This window comes from Plectropomus leopardus, chromosome 18 (assembly GCF_026936395.1).
Source record: "Plectropomus leopardus strain MGB_pleo_1.0 chromosome 18, ASM2693639v1, whole genome shotgun sequence".
Lineage (NCBI taxonomy): Eukaryota > Metazoa > Chordata > Actinopteri > Perciformes > Serranidae > Plectropomus > Plectropomus leopardus.
This window is the reverse complement of record NC_142193.1, coordinates 3163290-3181976: the sequence shown is the minus strand read 5'-3', so window position 1 is coordinate 3181976 and position 18687 is coordinate 3163290. Positions and strand designations below refer to the sequence as shown.

General features: G+C 40.1%; 1 protein-coding gene across 1 annotated transcript in view; it reads right to left on the bottom strand.

Moving 5' to 3' along the window:
• Window positions 1–18687, bottom strand: part of LOC121956082 (uncharacterized) — a 105172-nt gene continuing 86485 nt past the window's right edge. The window contains exons 5-11 of the mRNA XM_042504171.2: window positions 14172–14253; window positions 11320–11457; window positions 10562–10679; window positions 9662–9757; window positions 7616–7712; window positions 6863–6914; window positions 1–4774 (exon numbers count right to left, since the gene is read on the bottom strand). Of these exons, the coding sequence (XP_042360105.1) occupies window positions 4609–4774; window positions 6863–6914; window positions 7616–7712; window positions 9662–9757; window positions 10562–10679; window positions 11320–11457; window positions 14172–14253 (749 nt within the window). The 3' untranslated portion in view covers window positions 1–4608. The remainder of the gene's footprint in view (window positions 4775–6862; window positions 6915–7615; window positions 7713–9661; window positions 9758–10561; window positions 10680–11319; window positions 11458–14171; window positions 14254–18687) is intronic.

Here is an 18687-nt window from a genome sequence, read left to right as displayed (position 1 = left end):
GTGAATCAGTAGGTTTATTACAATGACTCCACACTGAACTGAGAAAGTGACAAGTATTTAATTGTAAATCAACAGTGTTAACAAGTTTGACATTAATACTATAAAAATCAATTTCATACAGGAACTGTTAGTACATGCTGAGTATAAAATACACGGGCAGGAGGCTGACACAGAGGCTCAGGATACAGAGCAGAGCTGCGAGGGACGAGGACAGTAACACTGAATGTCTGACAGGCTGTATGAATCAAAGTGAACTGTGGCTGTGGACGGTTTGGTGTCATGGGTGGCTTCAGACGGACATTTTGGTCAGCAGACAGTTGAATAGTTTTGAGGATTTATCTTCTGTTCTTTAGTTGCGTGGAAAAAATGCAGCAACTGGATAAGGTGAGACCAACACTTAGCCTGATTATGCTCAAGTGTGTCCACTATTACTGCACTCTGTGTATGCTAACATATTAGCATATGCACATATTATGTGTGGTTGTGTTATAGTGAGAAGTTTGATTAGCTTCTCTAAAAGTTTATTTCTCTCGGCACCACAGTATGCAAAGAAATGGTGTAAAGCTAACAGAATGCCTGCAGCTTGTTTAAAACATTAAAAAAATAGTTTACTTCAACCTCTACAGTGTGTCTGGTCACATATAGCAAAATAAATGCTGAAAATGCCACACTATGTGTCAGGATCCCAAAGTTTCCCCTTTTTCCACTATCTCTGCTGATCCCTCACTTCTGTTTTCACTTTTGTCCTCTTAAAGCTCAGTTTATAAAAAACTGAGTTCTGGATTCTTTCCACTGTTAGTATTGCATGTAATCACATAGCAGCTTTTAGGTATTTTTTCTGTTTTTGCTAACAGAGGGTAACGGTATGGAGACATTTTCACTCAATATAAAGTCAATAAAGAGTGATGGATTGTTTTCCCCTTTGGGGGTGGGGGGGTGGGACTTCAATACGCTGTCTTTGTAGCTTACTGGGATGTTCCAGTTATTGGTAACACTTGTGCATCTCAACAACTCTCACATCTGCATTCAGTCAAAATAACTGATTTGTGTCATTTTAATATTGACAAGATTGTTGCTAAAGGTTGGTTAGGTTGGTTTGAGGCTTCACTGTAGCCGCAGAAGACATTCGGCTTCATTAGAACACAATAGAACACATGCTTTTATCACATGCCTTTTACTCCCCTGAAGAAACTCTGAAGTTCTCTCAGTGGTTTTGTCTTTAGTCCTTATAGTTAGGTAGCTGCAACAGCAATAGCAACGCACCACCAGAGGTCTGCATCAAAATAAACACTAATTACCAGCACTTGTAAGGCCAAACATGACTTAAACTGACTGTGCTGCCAATTTAAGACCCAAACAACACCTTTGACCTAAAGCTTTATTTGCTTTATTTCATCTATTACCTGCTAGGCTAATGCCATCCATTGACAAACACTTTCGCTCAACCAAGATTCACAAAAATACATAAAATGACCCTGGCTTCTTGGCATCTCATAATAGTACATGGTAGCTGAGTGTATTGTATTAAAGAGCCAAAAAGTCTGAATAGGGCAGAAGACAGGGTGATGGATGGGTCAAACAAAAACAGGACTTTTACCCAGAAGACTGCTTTTCTTGTCTTGTGTGAAAAAAAAGTCACCATGACTTCTTTTAACTGAGGTCACTGTACAATGTACTTACATCCCGTACATAACAAACACAGTTACTATGTCGCCACCGTGTAATTTAACACATTATATGCAACTAGCATGTAACACTGTGATAAGAGGTTGTGGTCATTTCATATAGTTTTGTGTGATTACCTAGCTTTCGCTTCATCCAATGGTCATTGCAACTCTACTTGCATATGACATGGGGATGAGAAAAGATGCAATCATTGCACCACGTCAACGTATAGAGCCTATACATTAAAACTATAATTTTGTCAAATTCTGATGATTTCTTACAGCTTGAAAGCAAATGTTCCACGGTCCTGTACTGGTCTGCAGCCATTCAGGGTTTTGAAATTTTCATAACCGGGTTAAACTGGACTTGTCTAGAACTGTCTGAGTAAACATTGAACACTGTTTTTAAGCTACATCCTTCCCCGTCTAAAATGTCTATGATAAAGCCGGTGAGGAAAATGTTATTTTCATAATGCATGATGACAAAACCAAGGCACATATAGTCAAACTTGACAAATTATACATATAATCCATCTCCAGCTGCTCTGTGGCCACCAGTCTACTACTGGTAATCATTGTAAATGTAGAATGTAAAACAGAAAACATGCATGAACGGATTTCCTTGGATTAAGAAAAAAATGTTAAAAATGCTTTTTGGAGAATCTGTATAATGTATTTTGAAACTCAAGTAGATTAATATCATGTAAATTATCACTTAAGCACAACAGATGATCAGTTAATACTTAACTGTGTGTAAACTAATGATGGCCGGCAGTAAACAAGAGGCCATTACATATAATACAGCACAAGTTTAACGGTTAAAGAGTAAACTGGAGCTGACTGAACATGAAATGACAATGAAGATGTAACAGGCCATGCTCGCACTAATGTGGATAAACCTTAATATGCACTTTTTTTTTAAACAAATGTCAGTCTTTCCTCCATTTATGACATTGTTATGAAAAGAGGAGTGTAACCAGGCTGAAAATCCTGCCTGTGCTGCCATCTAGCAGTTGCAGCGTGCTCTGTTCACACCCCGTACACTACAGCACCTTATTGTGCAATTTTTCTCACACAAGTGGTCACAAGTATAATGTACCACGTCTGGCCAGACTCAGCTGTGATGTGGTTGGTGATGAAGCAGGTATTCCTCCCCAGAGAGATACATCAATGACAAAACACAGTGTATGATTGTGTGTGATCAGCTCCACTGAAACACCCAATATGTTTGATGAGACAGAAATAAGCTTTTTCCTGTTAAGACAAAGTGGAGTTGCGTTTTTTTTTTTTGTTGAAACAGTCACACCATCCAACTGACACACCTCATCTGATGATGGTGTCATGGCACATTTTTATCATTTGTGAAATTACATTACTTTCCCATTTTTAACCAGGTCTGTGTTGCCATGGAGTGGGGGGTGTGTGTGTAGATGAATGGTGCTTGCCCCCTCCCCCATGTCAGCTGCAATGGGAACTCCCTGTTCAGAGTCAGCTCACATACTGAGTCACCTTTGAAACGTTGATACAATACAGTTTGCATAACTGTACAATGCCAACATGTGCTTCTGCTAACTGGATTGGACATGAGCCACAACTCTGAGCTGACAGTGTAGTTATGTTGATTTCTTCTGAATGATGCTGTTTTTTCATACTGCCATGTGGCGCTGTCAAGATGGGATTTACTACATTGGAAGTGCAGCATGAACACTTTTTGCACAGAAATATAATGAAGGGCTTTAGTGGCTAGATTATAAAAGGTTATTGCATGCATAAATTGGTTTAATAAGAAAATCACATTGAAGCAATACAGTGAATTTTGTATGAGGGTCATAATGCAACAAGTGCAGCAGACACTCAAAACAAAAAAATGATCATTCTATCTCTGAATTCTTCCTGGCAATATTCTTGAAACAAATGAAAATATTGAATTTTTTTCAGTTAAAGCTCATTGTTTTTAATGAGTAATGAATGCAAAAAAAAAAAAAGAAATAGGCACGTCAGGGGATGTCAGATGCCCGTCCAGTGAGTTCCCTCTGGCTATGGGCCTGCGCAGCTGCAGTTCTGACAAGGTAACAGGATAAAATTCACTAAAAATACCACTAATTATAAAAACACATCAGCTATCCTCTCCTAACCCTAATGTAGCAATGAAATGTGAAACTCACACTTGATTATAATCTTGCAAAGTTAATGGTCATACCTTCAACACTTAGATTTTACATCGTGCACATACTTGAGTTACTAAAGACTCAAAATAAACCCTCGCTATCATTGTCTCCACTGGGTGGAGTACTGAGCACCACTGTGAGCTAAATATTCCCACCGGCGCATTATGTACTCAAGCGATGACATAATGACTAGTTTTCATTTGTGAAAAGTCTGAGGACACCTGAACATTCCACCCACATGCCGTAGTTCCAACGTGTGATGCTGACAGCATTACGTAATGTGCTGCTCTAACAGCTCCCACTCTTCTGTTTTTTTCCCATTTTGGTTGAAAAGACCTGGGCTGTCTGCATACTTTTGGCCATTTGTGTACAATTTATATAGCAGATACCGAGCGTCTTAGACACCACTGGGAGACTTATTTTTGTGTTTCCTCTCACTGTGCTGCCTGCTCTCCCCTGCCCTGTATATGTCAGAATCCTCACAGAAAATACATGAGCTCACATTTGTTTCACATAGATCCATATCTGATGCATTTCTTATGTCTGTGTAAAAACTCTGAATTTCTCATTTTAAAACAATCCACTAGTTTGTCCCATACTGAAGGAAAAAAAAAAAAAGGAAAAACGATTTTAAAAAATTCTCCATCTCATTTTTTATGTTGGGGGGAAAAAAAACATAAAAATAGCTTTCTTTTTCACATCTCTCATTCTGATTGGTTGAGGAGAATCAGCGTTCCTTTGGGCAGGTGCACAAAGAAAGGAGGCTGATGCAGGGATCAGAGGTGGCTCTCTGACTCCCATTTGTCAGCAGTTCCGTTCTCCACCGGCCAGGGGGACAGTCCCAATTCACTGAAGTTCACGTTGCTCTCGTTGAGCCGTCGTATGCGGTACGTCTCATAGTGGATGTTGTGTGTCACATCTTTCAGGTCCTGCAAGTGAGACCTTTGTGGAAAAAACAAACAGAAAAAACAATCTGAGAGAGATTAACAACTTGATATTCTCTGACTGATTAATCTGATTCAGACCCATATGTAATTCATGGAAGTCCCAATGGACTAAGCTGTTAGGGGCTCCTTTTGTAGCGAGTCATACATTTGAAATTTCTAATATATCAATCCCCCAGGAATCGATCGAAGAATCGCAAGAATCAACTTACCCCAACTTTATTTAGAGTGTGCAATCAGTCTACCACATATGCTCTCATCAAAGGCACCAGACTCCATTGACTAAAACATTAATTTTACATCGCTACACACAGGAGCTTGAGCGATTGAGTGATTTCATTTTTCTCAGTCTGAAAAAACATCCTTTCATTCCATAATGAGTTAATAATGTATAAAAAACTTGTCACGGTATGGTAACAGAGGTTAAAGCAGCCACAGCTTAGCTCTGAGCATGAAGTGCTGATTCTCTACTGACCAATCAGACTGCAGCATCTCTAGCTCCACCTTTTAGTACAATCAGTGTGCTAGGTACCCCGGGCAGAACAGTGAGGAACAATTTCACAACTTTTTGCAATGGAAACACAAAATAAACGCTAACTGCACTGAACCGACCTGATGATCATTAGAGTCATTTTAATGTAGATTCTCACAAAGTTTCTTGTCCCTAACCTAACCACCTAACCAGTAACTTTTTTCGCCTAAACGTAACCTCAGTAACTTCACATTAAATACCTGACTTTTATTAAGGACATGCCAACTGTGGGGTGCTAATTCACAGGATATTATGAACTGTTGTAAGGAGGATACATTGACTATGAATAAGTATCTTATACAACCCAACTTCAAAAAATTACAACTATCCTTTTAACTTCCTGTTAAGATTGCTGACAAAGCTCTTTCTTTCTCTTGGGTTATACATGGAACAAACTTCTCCAGTCAAACCAAGCAGACTCCCAACGTGGTCATAAGCCTTCTCAAGGTGCCCTTGAAATTTTGAAGACAATCCCAGGGGAATAGATATCACAGTGCAAACCAAACTGCTTGACTGTAATCTACATTTACCAGTAAAAAAAGATGAGAGCTGAATCGTAAAAGGTGTTTTGTATCAGTGGATTATCTCCCTCTCACTGCAGTTAGTGGAGAATAATAGATTTGATGTTATGTAAGAGATAATCCTTGATGAGCTGTGCGGTTCAGAGGACGGTCTGCAGTACTTTTGATAATCACATGGCTCATCAGGGATCACTCTCTTTAATTGTAATCTTTGTAAACATCGTAACTAACATTCATTTCATGCTCTAGCATACAGGAGAAGCTGTGGTTTATAAGGATGAATTTATGAACTTTGAGGACACACCGTCGGATCTTTTCACACATCTCAGGACAATCAGAGCTGGATGTCTTTTGTATGTGGCAATAACATGGAGAACTGTAGATTTTTTACCACATCAACAGAGACAGAAGTTGGCCATATACAGTATAAATATGCTACTCAAATGACACAATTCATATGACAAATCATCCATCAACATCTAAACATAAGACTAAAGATAGAGATTTTTCAGTAAATATAAAGATAAATTAAACTCTAATTTCTGGGGATAATATGGTGAACAGAAAGCCAGTTACACTTGTGTTTTCTTGTCATGTAATGTTAGAAGTGGTTTGTGGGAGAATTCAGTAAAACAAATCACTAAAATCTTTGGCACCTTCATGAGCAAAAACACACTATGTTAACTTCTAGGGAAAATACCAGAAAAAACTGAGAGGACAGACTCCTATTTGTTCTAATAATGAGGGTATTGATAAACAAATACATAACAATAAATTGGTTAAAAATGCCCACTTAAATAATCATAAATGGAGAGATCTTGTGAATAAAATATATGAAATGCGAACACAGCTATGAGACAACAAATCAAATACAGAAAGATGGGAGAAATGCATTAAATATATGACATAAAATCATATTTTTATTTTTTCTTCTCTATTTGTCCCACCTGAATGGTTATATATAAACAGTAACAGCGACTCAAATCATGTCTCTTGTGTGATGAACTGTGTAGAAATATTCAGTCAAACTCACCTGATGAGTAGATCTCTCAGGTTGGCAAACTCACAGTGTGCCACATTTTCAACTGCGGAAAGAGAAAGAACTTTCTAAAGCAAAACCATTAACATAGAAGTGAGCTCATTAGAAGAGTAACAGGAGTGTTTTGGACTATTCAGTAATAATAATTAGCCTACATTAGAAATGAGCAGCTGAAGAAGAAGTTACCAAACATTTGCAAAAAATTAGTAAAACCTGCAAGAAAGAAATAACTGAAAAAAATAAAACTGATAATTGTAAATATACTTTTCTAAAAATTTTCCATTGCTTTAAAAAAAGTATAAATCTACTAATTTCTTGCAATTTGCAGGACATTTCTTGCCAAGTATCTTAATGCCCTTTTTTCTCCACGTTCAAACCAAACCAAGTAGCTCAAGATTCAAAGGTTTAAATACTTGTGAATTAAGACTTTGTCTGTAATAAGACCACCTAGAAAGACTAGACTGTGTTGACTCAAGCTGTTTGCACACAAAAAAACAGCATTATACAATTTAGATGTGTTAATGTAGACATTGTAACATGCACACATGTGTCCAGGGGTTGTATAAATGTTGCCGTCACAAGTTTGTGTTGTGGTCAGAGGCAGCTGCTGCAGTCGTTGAGGGCTCTGTTGTACCTAATCGTGTGCTTTGCCAAAATGAGATCACAATCTGTGCACGGGAACTGCAGGATGTAAATGTTATTGCCAGGTGTGAATGATGTCATGCTGATGTTAAACTGAGTCTTTACCTTCAATGATTCCCCACTTTGTTTTGCGTCCCAGCACCTTGTTTCCATTCACCTGGTGCTCCTTGTCTGTTCCCACCACAGCAAAGGGAATGTTTGCCTAGAAACACAATGTCAGCATGTTTTAGTCCTTTCAGGCTTCAGAATGCTTCATTCAGCCAGCATGACATATAAGATCTGCAGGCTCAACACACTCTGAATAAATGACTACAAACACTAGTCCCTTCACTGTAAAAACGATTATCTTATAAAAGAGTTAAACATTACGATGCAGTATTATTTTCTGACCATTAACCGTGATGTTCATTTATAGTATTTACTCCTTTATTTCAGCTCATTAGGGTGATTTTAGACAGTCGCTTGATTTTATAATTATAATTTCATAATTCTCTGGTGTTGGCAATCATTTCTGATTTATGATCTGTTGTTGACATAGTCAGCAAGCATTAGCTGAGTGAGCTAACTTTGCATTTTTACTAAATTGCGTGAATGTCACTGTCAATCTGAATGTCATGGCAAACCCCATTCAAACTCTCACATTGTATGTAGAGAGAAAAGGAAAAAATGGTGCAATATTCTTACTGAAAAGTCAAATCCAATTTGACTGAAAATTCTGAGCTGGGTACAGTCCTAAAAAATATGCTGACTTCTTTTAACTTAATGCGCTTACGTCCTTATCCTAGTTACTTCATGTTACTTACTACATCACACATAATTACATCAGTTTACAACTTACTTAAGTCCCGTATGTAAGAAAAGTATTTTTTTAACCAAAAACATGCCATTTTTCTAAACTTAACAAGTATTTTTGGTGCCTAAACCCAACAATGGCTCCATGTTATTTCAAAACAATGTGTCCTCAGCTTAATGCAGTTTTAAGAGGTCATGGTCATTTCACATGTTTCTGTGAGATCACGTTGACAAAATCAGTTCCCCAGAAACAAGCCTAATTGCTCCTCATGGCTGTTACATTCGTGAATAACACTAATCGTGTTCCCTTGCTCGGAAACCCTGGCATCCATGTAGATGTCTGTCAGGCGGCGCCATCCACCCAAACACCATTACAGACCATGTAATCCCCCCCCCCCCCATTGGCAACAGCGCTCCCTGATCGCAGTGGCCCCACCCAGCAGGACAATGCAGCATGCCACACCATCATTAAAACTGCTCAGGGATGGCCTGAGGGACATGACAGAGAGCTCAAGGTGTCAACATGGCCTACAAATTCCCCATGTCCCAATCTGTTGAGCATCTGTGTGATGTGCTGGTACTCCAGAGTTACCCTCAATCAACGGTGGGGCCGTCATGGACTTGGTTATGTCATGTCAAGGCATGGACACTGGATTTCTGGAGGGTCCTGTGGTGTCTGGCATCGGGGCATTGGTGGCATAATCTTTGAGTCCCATGGGTTGTGTGGTGGGGCACCAGCATGTCCTACAGACACTCATTCAGATTGGGATCTGGGGGATATAGAGGCCAGGTCGATGCAGTTTTTGCAGTGTGGCATGGTGCATTGATCTGTTGAGTGGGCAACTGCTATTGAGAAGTGCTGCCCCCATTAAGGTGGGCACTTGGTCTGTTTTAGTGTTTCGGTGGGTGGAGTGTGTCCAGCGGCATCCATATGATTGCCAGGACCCAAGGTTTCCCAGCAGAAAACCAATATTATTCACTCTGTCTGTCATTTATTTGAATGTTTTGGCTGATTGGTGTATGTACCCTGTTGCTTGCAAGTTCCCTTCAAGTGGGGTGCCCTTGCAGACTCAGACTGAGGTCAGTATAAACTAAAATAAATCAGGTTTCAAAGTTCTATTTTGGCGAAGAGTCCCTGTGCAAGACAGGACAACAAAATAAAGAAGAGAACTGTAGTGTGCAAACTGGATACAATAACACATTAAAAATGTTTCTGCTTAAGCTCATACTGATAAAAAAGGCAGCCTGTGTGTGATTGATCTCTGGGTCAGCTGTCATTTGATATTCATTTTCATTCCCAAATGAAGTTCTAGTAAAATGAAGAGTAACAGAAGACCGAATCAGGAGTGGAGATGTTACCCTGATCCTGTCGTTGATGCTGCGTTCCTCTGGATCCTCATCGTACTCTCTCTGGGGGTAAACGTGGATCCCATTGGCTGCTAAGTCTTGCCTTATCTGTCAAAAGGTCAAAACACAAAAAGTTCAGGGAGGAAATATTAACTGGAGCACAGGCATGATGACAGGTGGTGAAGTGAACATTTACAAAAGCACTAGCGTTCCTGCGGCTTAAGGCAAGTTAGATTTAAGACTTTTTATGACTTTTTTAATGCTGTTCGGACTTTAATATAAGACCAATTCTCTAATGTTAAAAACTGAACATGGACAATTTTATTCTGCCCAAATGTTTATTGTAACAAAAATGCGACTTTTTTTGTCTCTGAAAAGGTAAGATTATCTTTGTCAAATGTTGTCTCTTTAGCGTGGAACACATGGAAGAGAATGAAAATATTAGATTATCATAAAGGTATGTATTTAGTCTTACGACAGAAGTGGGAAATATCTGGCATCTCTGACCAGTTTTCTGGATGCTTTTGTGTTTTTCAGTCTGCATGTGAGATTCCACTGCTTGGATTCCCATCATGACCATTTTAAGAAAAAGAATTTATAAAATTATTTAAAAAAAAAAAAATTATTTTCAAGATTTTACAATGCAACTTCAGAAAAAAAAAGATTAATAAAATCCTGCTTCCCATGTCCAAGTGTTCTTAAGACTTTTGAAAGATTAATTTAAATCAATTTAATACCAATTCAGTCTTTATTTTATGATTAATTAATTCAATGCCTTTTAAGACTCTTTAAGGATCCATGTGTACCCTGAAGCAAGGAACCAGATTTTGTTTTTTGACACAAAAGGGATCTAAAGAAAACAAGCTTTAGTGGTGTTTGCATATGTGTGTGTGTGTGTGTATGTTTCCTCACCCTCTCTTTGAACTCCTGTCTTTCCTCGATGGTGAGTGTGTCAGCTTTGGCGATGACTGGCACGATACTCACTATCTTTCCCAACCTCTTCATGAACTCAATGTCGATGGGGCGTAACCTGTAGACAAGCACAGAACTCTGCTCAGTCTATGGCAAAAGTGCCCTAAAATTGTTAAAAAAAATAAAATATATTCTAACAAACAAATTGCTGGTGTCATCAGTCTATTGATGGCAAGTCTGTCAGACTGTGATATGTGTTACCTGCTGCAATCTAATTTAAATTCAACCTGGTTTGTGAGTAAAATATGTGACTATAAAATCTAACATTAGATAAATTATCAGCCTGGCTGATTATTGGGGCCAGTATTTGGCATTTGGCCGATTACCTGTAACGGCGTTTTTTTTAATAATCACTGATAAAATTAATTCTTCATAAAGTGCAAAGCAAGTGTCAGCATAGTAGACACTATGACTTTGTAAAACTTAGGGAGAACTTTTATTAAATGTTTTACTTACTTACAAAAAAATCAATGCAAAGAACTTGCTTGTTTTATGTTGGAATTTGTTATATTCTAAATTATAAATACGGACAGAAAGATTTTCATTTTTATTGTAAATGCATATCAGCTCCAAATATCGGTTATTGGTCTCATTAACTACCATTGGTCTCTAACACTAGAGACCAAATTAAACCAGTGAGTATGGTGTCAGTGCAGAGGTGTGATGCTGAACCCAGCAGAGACAGAGAGAGCACTGACCTGTGTCCGGTGGCAGGGAGGAAGTAGATGCAGCAGTGGACTCTGCTGTCTGGTATTCTCCTCTTGCGGTTGATGTGCAGCTCCTCTCTCAGGTATTTCTCATACTGCTCATTGACGTGCTTCACGATGGGCTCCCAACTGAAAGAGGAGCAGCGGAGATGAGTCAGTCAGCAGTATTCTGAACATTTCTTTTAATCCAATTCTTTCCAAAATGTATTCATAAAGCACATTTAAAAACAACAGAGTTGACCAAAGTGCTGTACATCAATAAATAGCTTAAAAATATTATCAATAAAAAATTGCATAAATATCGTCATATATAAATAAATAAGACAAAAAATGGTCTAAAAAAGGGGGCACCTTGTTCCAGAGTCTAGGATGCCATGACAGCAAAGGCTTTGTCTCCCCTACGTTTCAACCGTGCTTTTGGGATGACAAGGAATGATTTGTCAGCAGCCCTCAGTGACCGTGACTGAATACATAGCTGTAAAAGGTCAGAAATGTAGGAGAGCCAGCCTGCTCAGAGCTTTATCAGCAAACAGAAGGAGCTTATACTGTATTCTCAGGTGTACTGGGAGCCTGTGGAGAGACGCTGGTACAGGCATAATGTACTCTCACTTGTTTGCAACAGTTAGAAGTCATGCAGCAGCATTTTGAACCAACTGCAGGGATAACGTTAGCATTATTCTATTATTTAATTTTTGTCAACCATTCCCTTAAGTCTGTTGTTTAAAGCCTATTAGTTTCTATTGAAGGCATGCATGTTTATATGTGGCTCAAATATGTATATATATATATATATACTTCCATTTTAACAAATCATTTACTAAAACAACTGGAACTATTTTCAGCAGTGGATTATTACACATTGGTTCCCTAGTGAGTGTTAGCAGGAGAATGTATGTGGGATTACGTTAAAGCCTCTGGTGGCTTGAAATAGTGAGAATGCACATATGATACCAAAGCTGAGTGTCATGTTCTAGTATATACAACAATCTGAGGGGAAAATAAATGTTCCAAACTATTAGAAAAGCGAGTTAAAAACAGCTCATTTTGAGGATAACAGCATTTCTCCAGATCGTCTGTCACTCCCAAAGTGTCGTGCTCTGGATAACTGAATGGTACATTCCAACAGTGCTCCTAATTTACCAACACTCCAGTTTGTGTCAGAGTACTCCAGCACTTACGAGTCAGTGTTTCTGAACGCATCCTATTGAAATGAGCGTAAAGAGATTTCAGTTTGACGTGTTAAATTTGTATCAACTGATGTCTGACTTTGAATTTATGATTGTCTTTATCCCTATTTTGTGATATCGATCTGGAATAAGCACGCCCAAATCAACCCAGCTTCAGGAAACTAAAAAAAAAAAAATGAAAAAAAAAACTAAAATGACAATATTTCAAATTTTTTAATCATTTTTATGCTTTTTCTTAAGCATATCAGACCCTAAATTACATATTAGGAAAGTTTTTGGGTGACTTGGGTTCCCAGAGGCTTTAATATGAACTACAGTGTGTGTGTTCATGGTAATGAAGGAACAGGTTTTTTAGTGCAACAGTGTGGCTCAGTTTTTATTCTCCAGCACTGTGGATTTAGAATGAAAGGCTGACTCTGAGGTTTTAGTGCTTCCTCTCAGCTCTGAGGCTGTTTGAGACGCACTATTTACAACCATATTAGGTGAAAAGAATCAGACTCTGTTGAGGACAGGGCAGGACAATAATCCATAACAAACAGGCAAGACAACTAAAGAGATGCATGTGGCCAAGTCCTAAATTCAACTGACCGAGTGCTCCACTGCTGCAGACCAGACTGAAGGCAGAGAGCCTCTCAAAGAAAAGCAGTGGGTCCAAGATTTCAGACACTCGGTGAGAATATGACACCAAATACAATATATGACGACTTTGTTGGTGTTTCAGCAGCCAACAAGATGACACATGTCCCAAACTCCAAATTCTTTCTCAATACACTGTCTAAAAAGTCTTAACAGGGAATAACAAAAAAGTAGTAAGTCAACACCAATATTAACAGTTAGCCAGCTAACACTAAGCTAACTTTAGCGGAATAGCCTAGTAATTTTTTTACAGACTTCTTTTAACAAATAAATATATAAATTAAAATTAGAATTTTAAATTTAATATATTATCACTAAAATGGTATTGCATTTGGAAAAGAGCGCATTATGACTTGTTTAGAACTCGAAACTCAAAGTTTAGGACTTGGGACTTGAATGCAAAGACTTGAGACTATAAGGCTTGTATAACTTGTGACTGACAACACTGACTAGGTCCTTCCTCTAATGTTTGGGTGTCTTCAAATAAAAACTTAATTTCCCGTAAACTTTGTTGCCTTCCGGTTGGGATTACACCAACTTTACTAAACTAAATGCTATGGTAGCCAGATTTAGGCCAAATTTAGATAAGAGCAGCCCTGCTAAATTTGGAAAAGTCTTTTCTTTGGGTTTTAAGAAAAATCTGTGTTCATATGAACATTGTGAGAATGGTCCTTGTGTACACGGATCCGCAAAAAAACCAAAAAAACACTATAGTATGCATGCCAGGCCAGTAGTTGGCGGTGTAACTTTGAGTTGACACACCGTAGAAGAACAACGCGCTGATGCACAAAGTGCGGTTGTGACGTCACCATTCTCACAGGACCCACACACTGCCTGTTTACACAGTGACAGAAGGGAAGGCGTTTTCAAAATATTACACTGTGTAGCCCCAAACTGCAACAAAAGTTTAATGTTTCATGCAAGAACTGTTGCTGTGTAAACAGCCTCTTAGAAAAGCATCATCTTCTTCTCTGCCTCCATCCTTCTGTCCACTTGTGTCTCCGTCCTCTCACTACTCACCAGTTCTCGTTGTTGATCTGGTCTCCAAATCCTGGAGTGTCGATCACTGTCAGCTTCATCTTCACCCCCTTCTCCTCGATCACTACACAGAGAGGGAAAGAGAGAGAGGGGTTACACGTGCATTCGTTACAATTTATGCCATTAAACAGGAATCTGGACAACAGGTAAGAGGAAAAATATGTTTTTTTGATTTATTTGGGGCTGAACTGTTCTTTAAAGTTAGGTCATGGCTATAAGAATGTCATAGGAGCAGTAGTTTTAGGCTAGGTTTGGGGGAAGAAAGGGTTAGGATTAACTATGGGAATGGTAAATCTTTGTAAGCACTGCAAAGCAAAGGTGTGATAATGAGATCAAAGTGATACCTGGACTGAGTCTGTGTAACGCTCGCGTGTGTGGCGAGGTGCGGATGTTTGAGGGAAGCTGAGCAGCAGAGTAATGACTATCATTTGAGTCCATTTCCATTGTTGAGTAAGCACTCAGGAATCACATCAGAGTGGAAGCATGTGAGCAAACATCTGGAACCTAATCATTAAGACTCTCACCAACCTGCAATAAGGTAACACTTTGTGGCTGCCTAAACCAGTCAGCCTGTCAACGCAACAGCACAGCAACTGGTTTCACTGGTTTACACAAATTTTACTGGAAAGAAAAAAAAAAATAGAAAAACACATTCCTGTTTTGTTTGTTCAACATACATGTCACAGCTGAAGTGCCGGTTATGTTGATCTGAATGCAGTTTTTGCTGTTTGTAACAGCTGAGTTCTAGCTGAGGTCTGCATACGATGTACATGAACGGGGCTTTAATCCGTGATATAACTTAACCCTTTGAACACTGAGCAAATTGATGCAATTTCTTTCAAAAACATGGGTAAAAAAAGGCAATAAGCAACTTGGTGAGAAATGTTCCACAAATTGCAGAACATTAGCAGATTTAGAAAATTATTTTTAAAAAGCCTGGGAAAAATTATATTTCTAATTATTATAATTACATATTTTATGTCAGGTTATAGAATTATTGCCATTGTCTTGTTAATTTTTTCTATTTCTTGTCTTTCGTTTGCTTATTTTCATTTTCTTGTTAAGTTTCTCATTGCCTTCTCATGCTTTTACAAGTATTCAACCAAATTGCTTAGGTTTCAAATGGTTAGATATTCAGACACAGGGACAGTTTGGTTAGGGTCACAAAAAGCGTGCTTGCTGTGGACCTCAGTGCAGAGATCATGTCTACAAAATGAGGGTGGTGTGATGAAGAGATGAGGAAGTGAGGCTCGCCTCCACAGAGCTGTAAGAACAAGACTGTCTCTGGATCTGTGCTTCTCTTTAAATGTCAGCCCCACGAGCTGATATTTAACCCTTTATCACAGGCCAAACACTATATGCTCATTCTGCTGTGTTGTGTACAGTATACAGTTATTATCATTACTTAATAAGTCAAGGCAATAAACTGTTTAGTGATCTTTCCATTTCCCTCCACAATTTGAGGTACAAACTGAAAGATATTTACAGTCTCGGGGCCTCTGGCTACCTGCTCCTGTCTCTGTAAAAATACTTCTAATGGAAACTTCCCAGCAGCTTCAAACCTGGAATAAGACATCTAAAGTTACTAACTCCTCAACGTTTCCCAAAAATCAGTCTGAGGCCATGCTGACCTCACTGCCTATAAATCCAGTAGAATTTGGGAAGTGAAAAACAGTTGTGACCCCTCAAGCAACTGTAAAGCCCATTAGAAACCTAGTAAAAGGTGTGTGTGTGTGTGTGTGTGTATGTGTGTGTGTGAGAGAGAGAGAGAGACAGAGAGAGATCATCTTCCTGGCTTTACTGCATTGTGGGCTGACTCTAAGTGTCAAATAAAATCTGAGACACCTCTGAGCGAAGACACTGAAAAGACTGACTGAAAAAAGACTGTCACCAAACACATAAAAACATTCACACAACAGATGGAGAACAAACTACTGTAAAATGTTTGATTAATATTCATAACTACAGAGTTATTCACAGATCAGTTTACCATTATTTAGGTAAATTATTGTACCAATAATAGCACAATGATATGTAAATATGGTGCTTATATATGTGCAATGCTTATAGCTCACCAAAACACATTTCACTGAAGCTGATCATGTGGGTATTAAACATGGTTTAGAGCAGGCATGTCAAACCAGTCCACAGGGGGGCCGGTGTGGCTGCAGGTTTTGTTTCCAACCAAGTAGCAGCACACCAGACTTGACTCATTTAATCAACTGATCTCCGTCTTCAGACAGTTGATTGGTCAAACTGTGTGCTCTTGGTTGGTTGGCACAAAAACCTGCAGCCACACCGGCCCCCCTGTGGACCAGTTTGACATGCCTGGTTTAGAGACTGTCACATTTCTTCATTCTGACTGTTTGTAAAATAAAATGTCACTCTGAGACACAAACAGTTACTATCAAAGGTAATTCAACTGCATACTGAGTTAAAGGGACAGTTCAGATATTTTTTAATGGGGTTGTATCAGGTAGTTAGTTAGAACATAGTCAGTGTATTACGTACAGTAAAATTATTTGGAAGAGTCGGCTGGAGCCTACACAGAGACTAAGTGATGTACTGCTGTGGATGGGGGCCAGCAACAAAATGTATTTTAGCCCCCTATAAAAAAAAGAGAATAACACTTTAAGTGTGTGCTATGTTTGGAATAACTTCATCGCTTCACCTTGCTGTCAGACTGTGATTTCTGACAGGGAACTAAAACCGTTATATCCCTCTACACAAAGCCAGACTCCGCTGAGAAAAACAGTCAGTATGTTCACATGCACAGTTAAGTAGATTGGGCCATTTAACTGGACTACTCTCCTTGCCCCAGTATACAAGCATTGAGGGAGAATCCATTTATTGACAGAATTATGTCGACTCCTCCACAGTGGGTAGAGATATGCTCCCTTTCAGCTAGTTGCTACTGGACCTTCTCCTGGTTGATCCAATACGTCGCATACAAAACATGTTAGCAAGCAACAAACAGGTTGCATATCAAAGGTGTAGGGACTATGGAGCATGTGCAGAGCACTAAGTAAGTTCAGGTCCAGGCGTATACATGAAAGAGTAAATTGATCCCCCAACATCCCCCACCCTCCACCTCACACTGCTGAGCAATGCCTTCACTTACCTCCACTTCCGGGTGTGCTAGCTGTCTCCACCTCACCGAGAGGATCGCTGAGCTTGAGGAAAGAATCCACAAATTATACCAAATCCAAGACGCTGAAAGACTTCTGGATACGATTGTCTTTGGTGGGACAACACGAGTCAGTGCATCCCACTCAGAGGAGCGATCTGGTATAATCTCGTGCCCGACAGACGCTACATCCCCACCCGGCTGCCGCCGGCTCACCTAGGTGCGGTACCAGAGGAACCATCGCTGCGGAGCGGGCTGTTACTCCTCTCTGCCCGACTGGTACTGATTCACTCCAGGATTTTGTTGTTACACCGCCAGCTGCTGCTCCTCCACCTGTTGTCTCTGCTGTTGTTACATCTACCCCATCAGATCCATGGCTTCTGTGCGGGGGCCAGACCGAAATCGGGCCACCAACAACAACACTTCATTACACCGGAAAGTTGGCAGGTGGTTGGCGATCACAACAAAAGAACCCGGCGCTCTGCTCTACACTCTCTTGCCCGCGGCACACAGTCCATCCAGCTGGGAAACACGCTTTGACATCCTGGGCCGAGGACTTTCCTGAACTAGCTGGAGTACATCGACCCTCACCTTCTTCCCATCAGACAGCACGAAACACACCGACACTGGTCTCCAGCCAACTTCACTGCGCCCGATGTACAAGGAGGCAGCTGCAGCTCTCCATCCCGACTGGACCAGGCTGCTTCGGTGACCATGGAGGAAGAGCTGACAAACGCTCCTCTGCAGGCCTGCGGAACAATCCAGCGGGTAAATCCGCCTCTCATCTCCGGTGGGTTGGAGATGGAGGCAATAAAAGCAGTGCTGCGGTGGCCTTGCAAAATCTGTGGTAGTCTCCCCTCCAGGCTGTGCTGTCCCTGCTCACGGGTGTCCTCAACCCGGTGACTCCAACGCTCCATGGCACGAGAATTTCTGGCCTAACCTCCCCGACAAAACATCAGGTGCAGGAGGTCAATCGTGGTCAGCTCTCCCACCGCTCCAGCCAGAACTCAGCTCGTCTCAGTCGCGCCCCTCCAACGGTGATTATCGGTGCTCCATGGTGAGGAACATCAGAGCAAAAAACTCCCACACTTACTGTTTTCCTGGGGCCCGTGTACTGGACATAATTGATAAAATACCAGCCATATTAGCGCGCCACTCTGACTGCTCCAATATAGTCGTTCATGTAGGCTCGAATGACGTCAAATCAACAATCAGAAATCCTCGCGTGTGGACTTCGGGAACTTCTGTCTGCCCTAAAGGACACTGGGAAGCAGTTTTATAAGTGGCCCAATCCCACCTTGGGTAGAGGCTGTGGCCGCTTCTCCCGTTTGTTGTCCCTTCACACCTGGCTAAAAAGGCGAATGTAGAGTA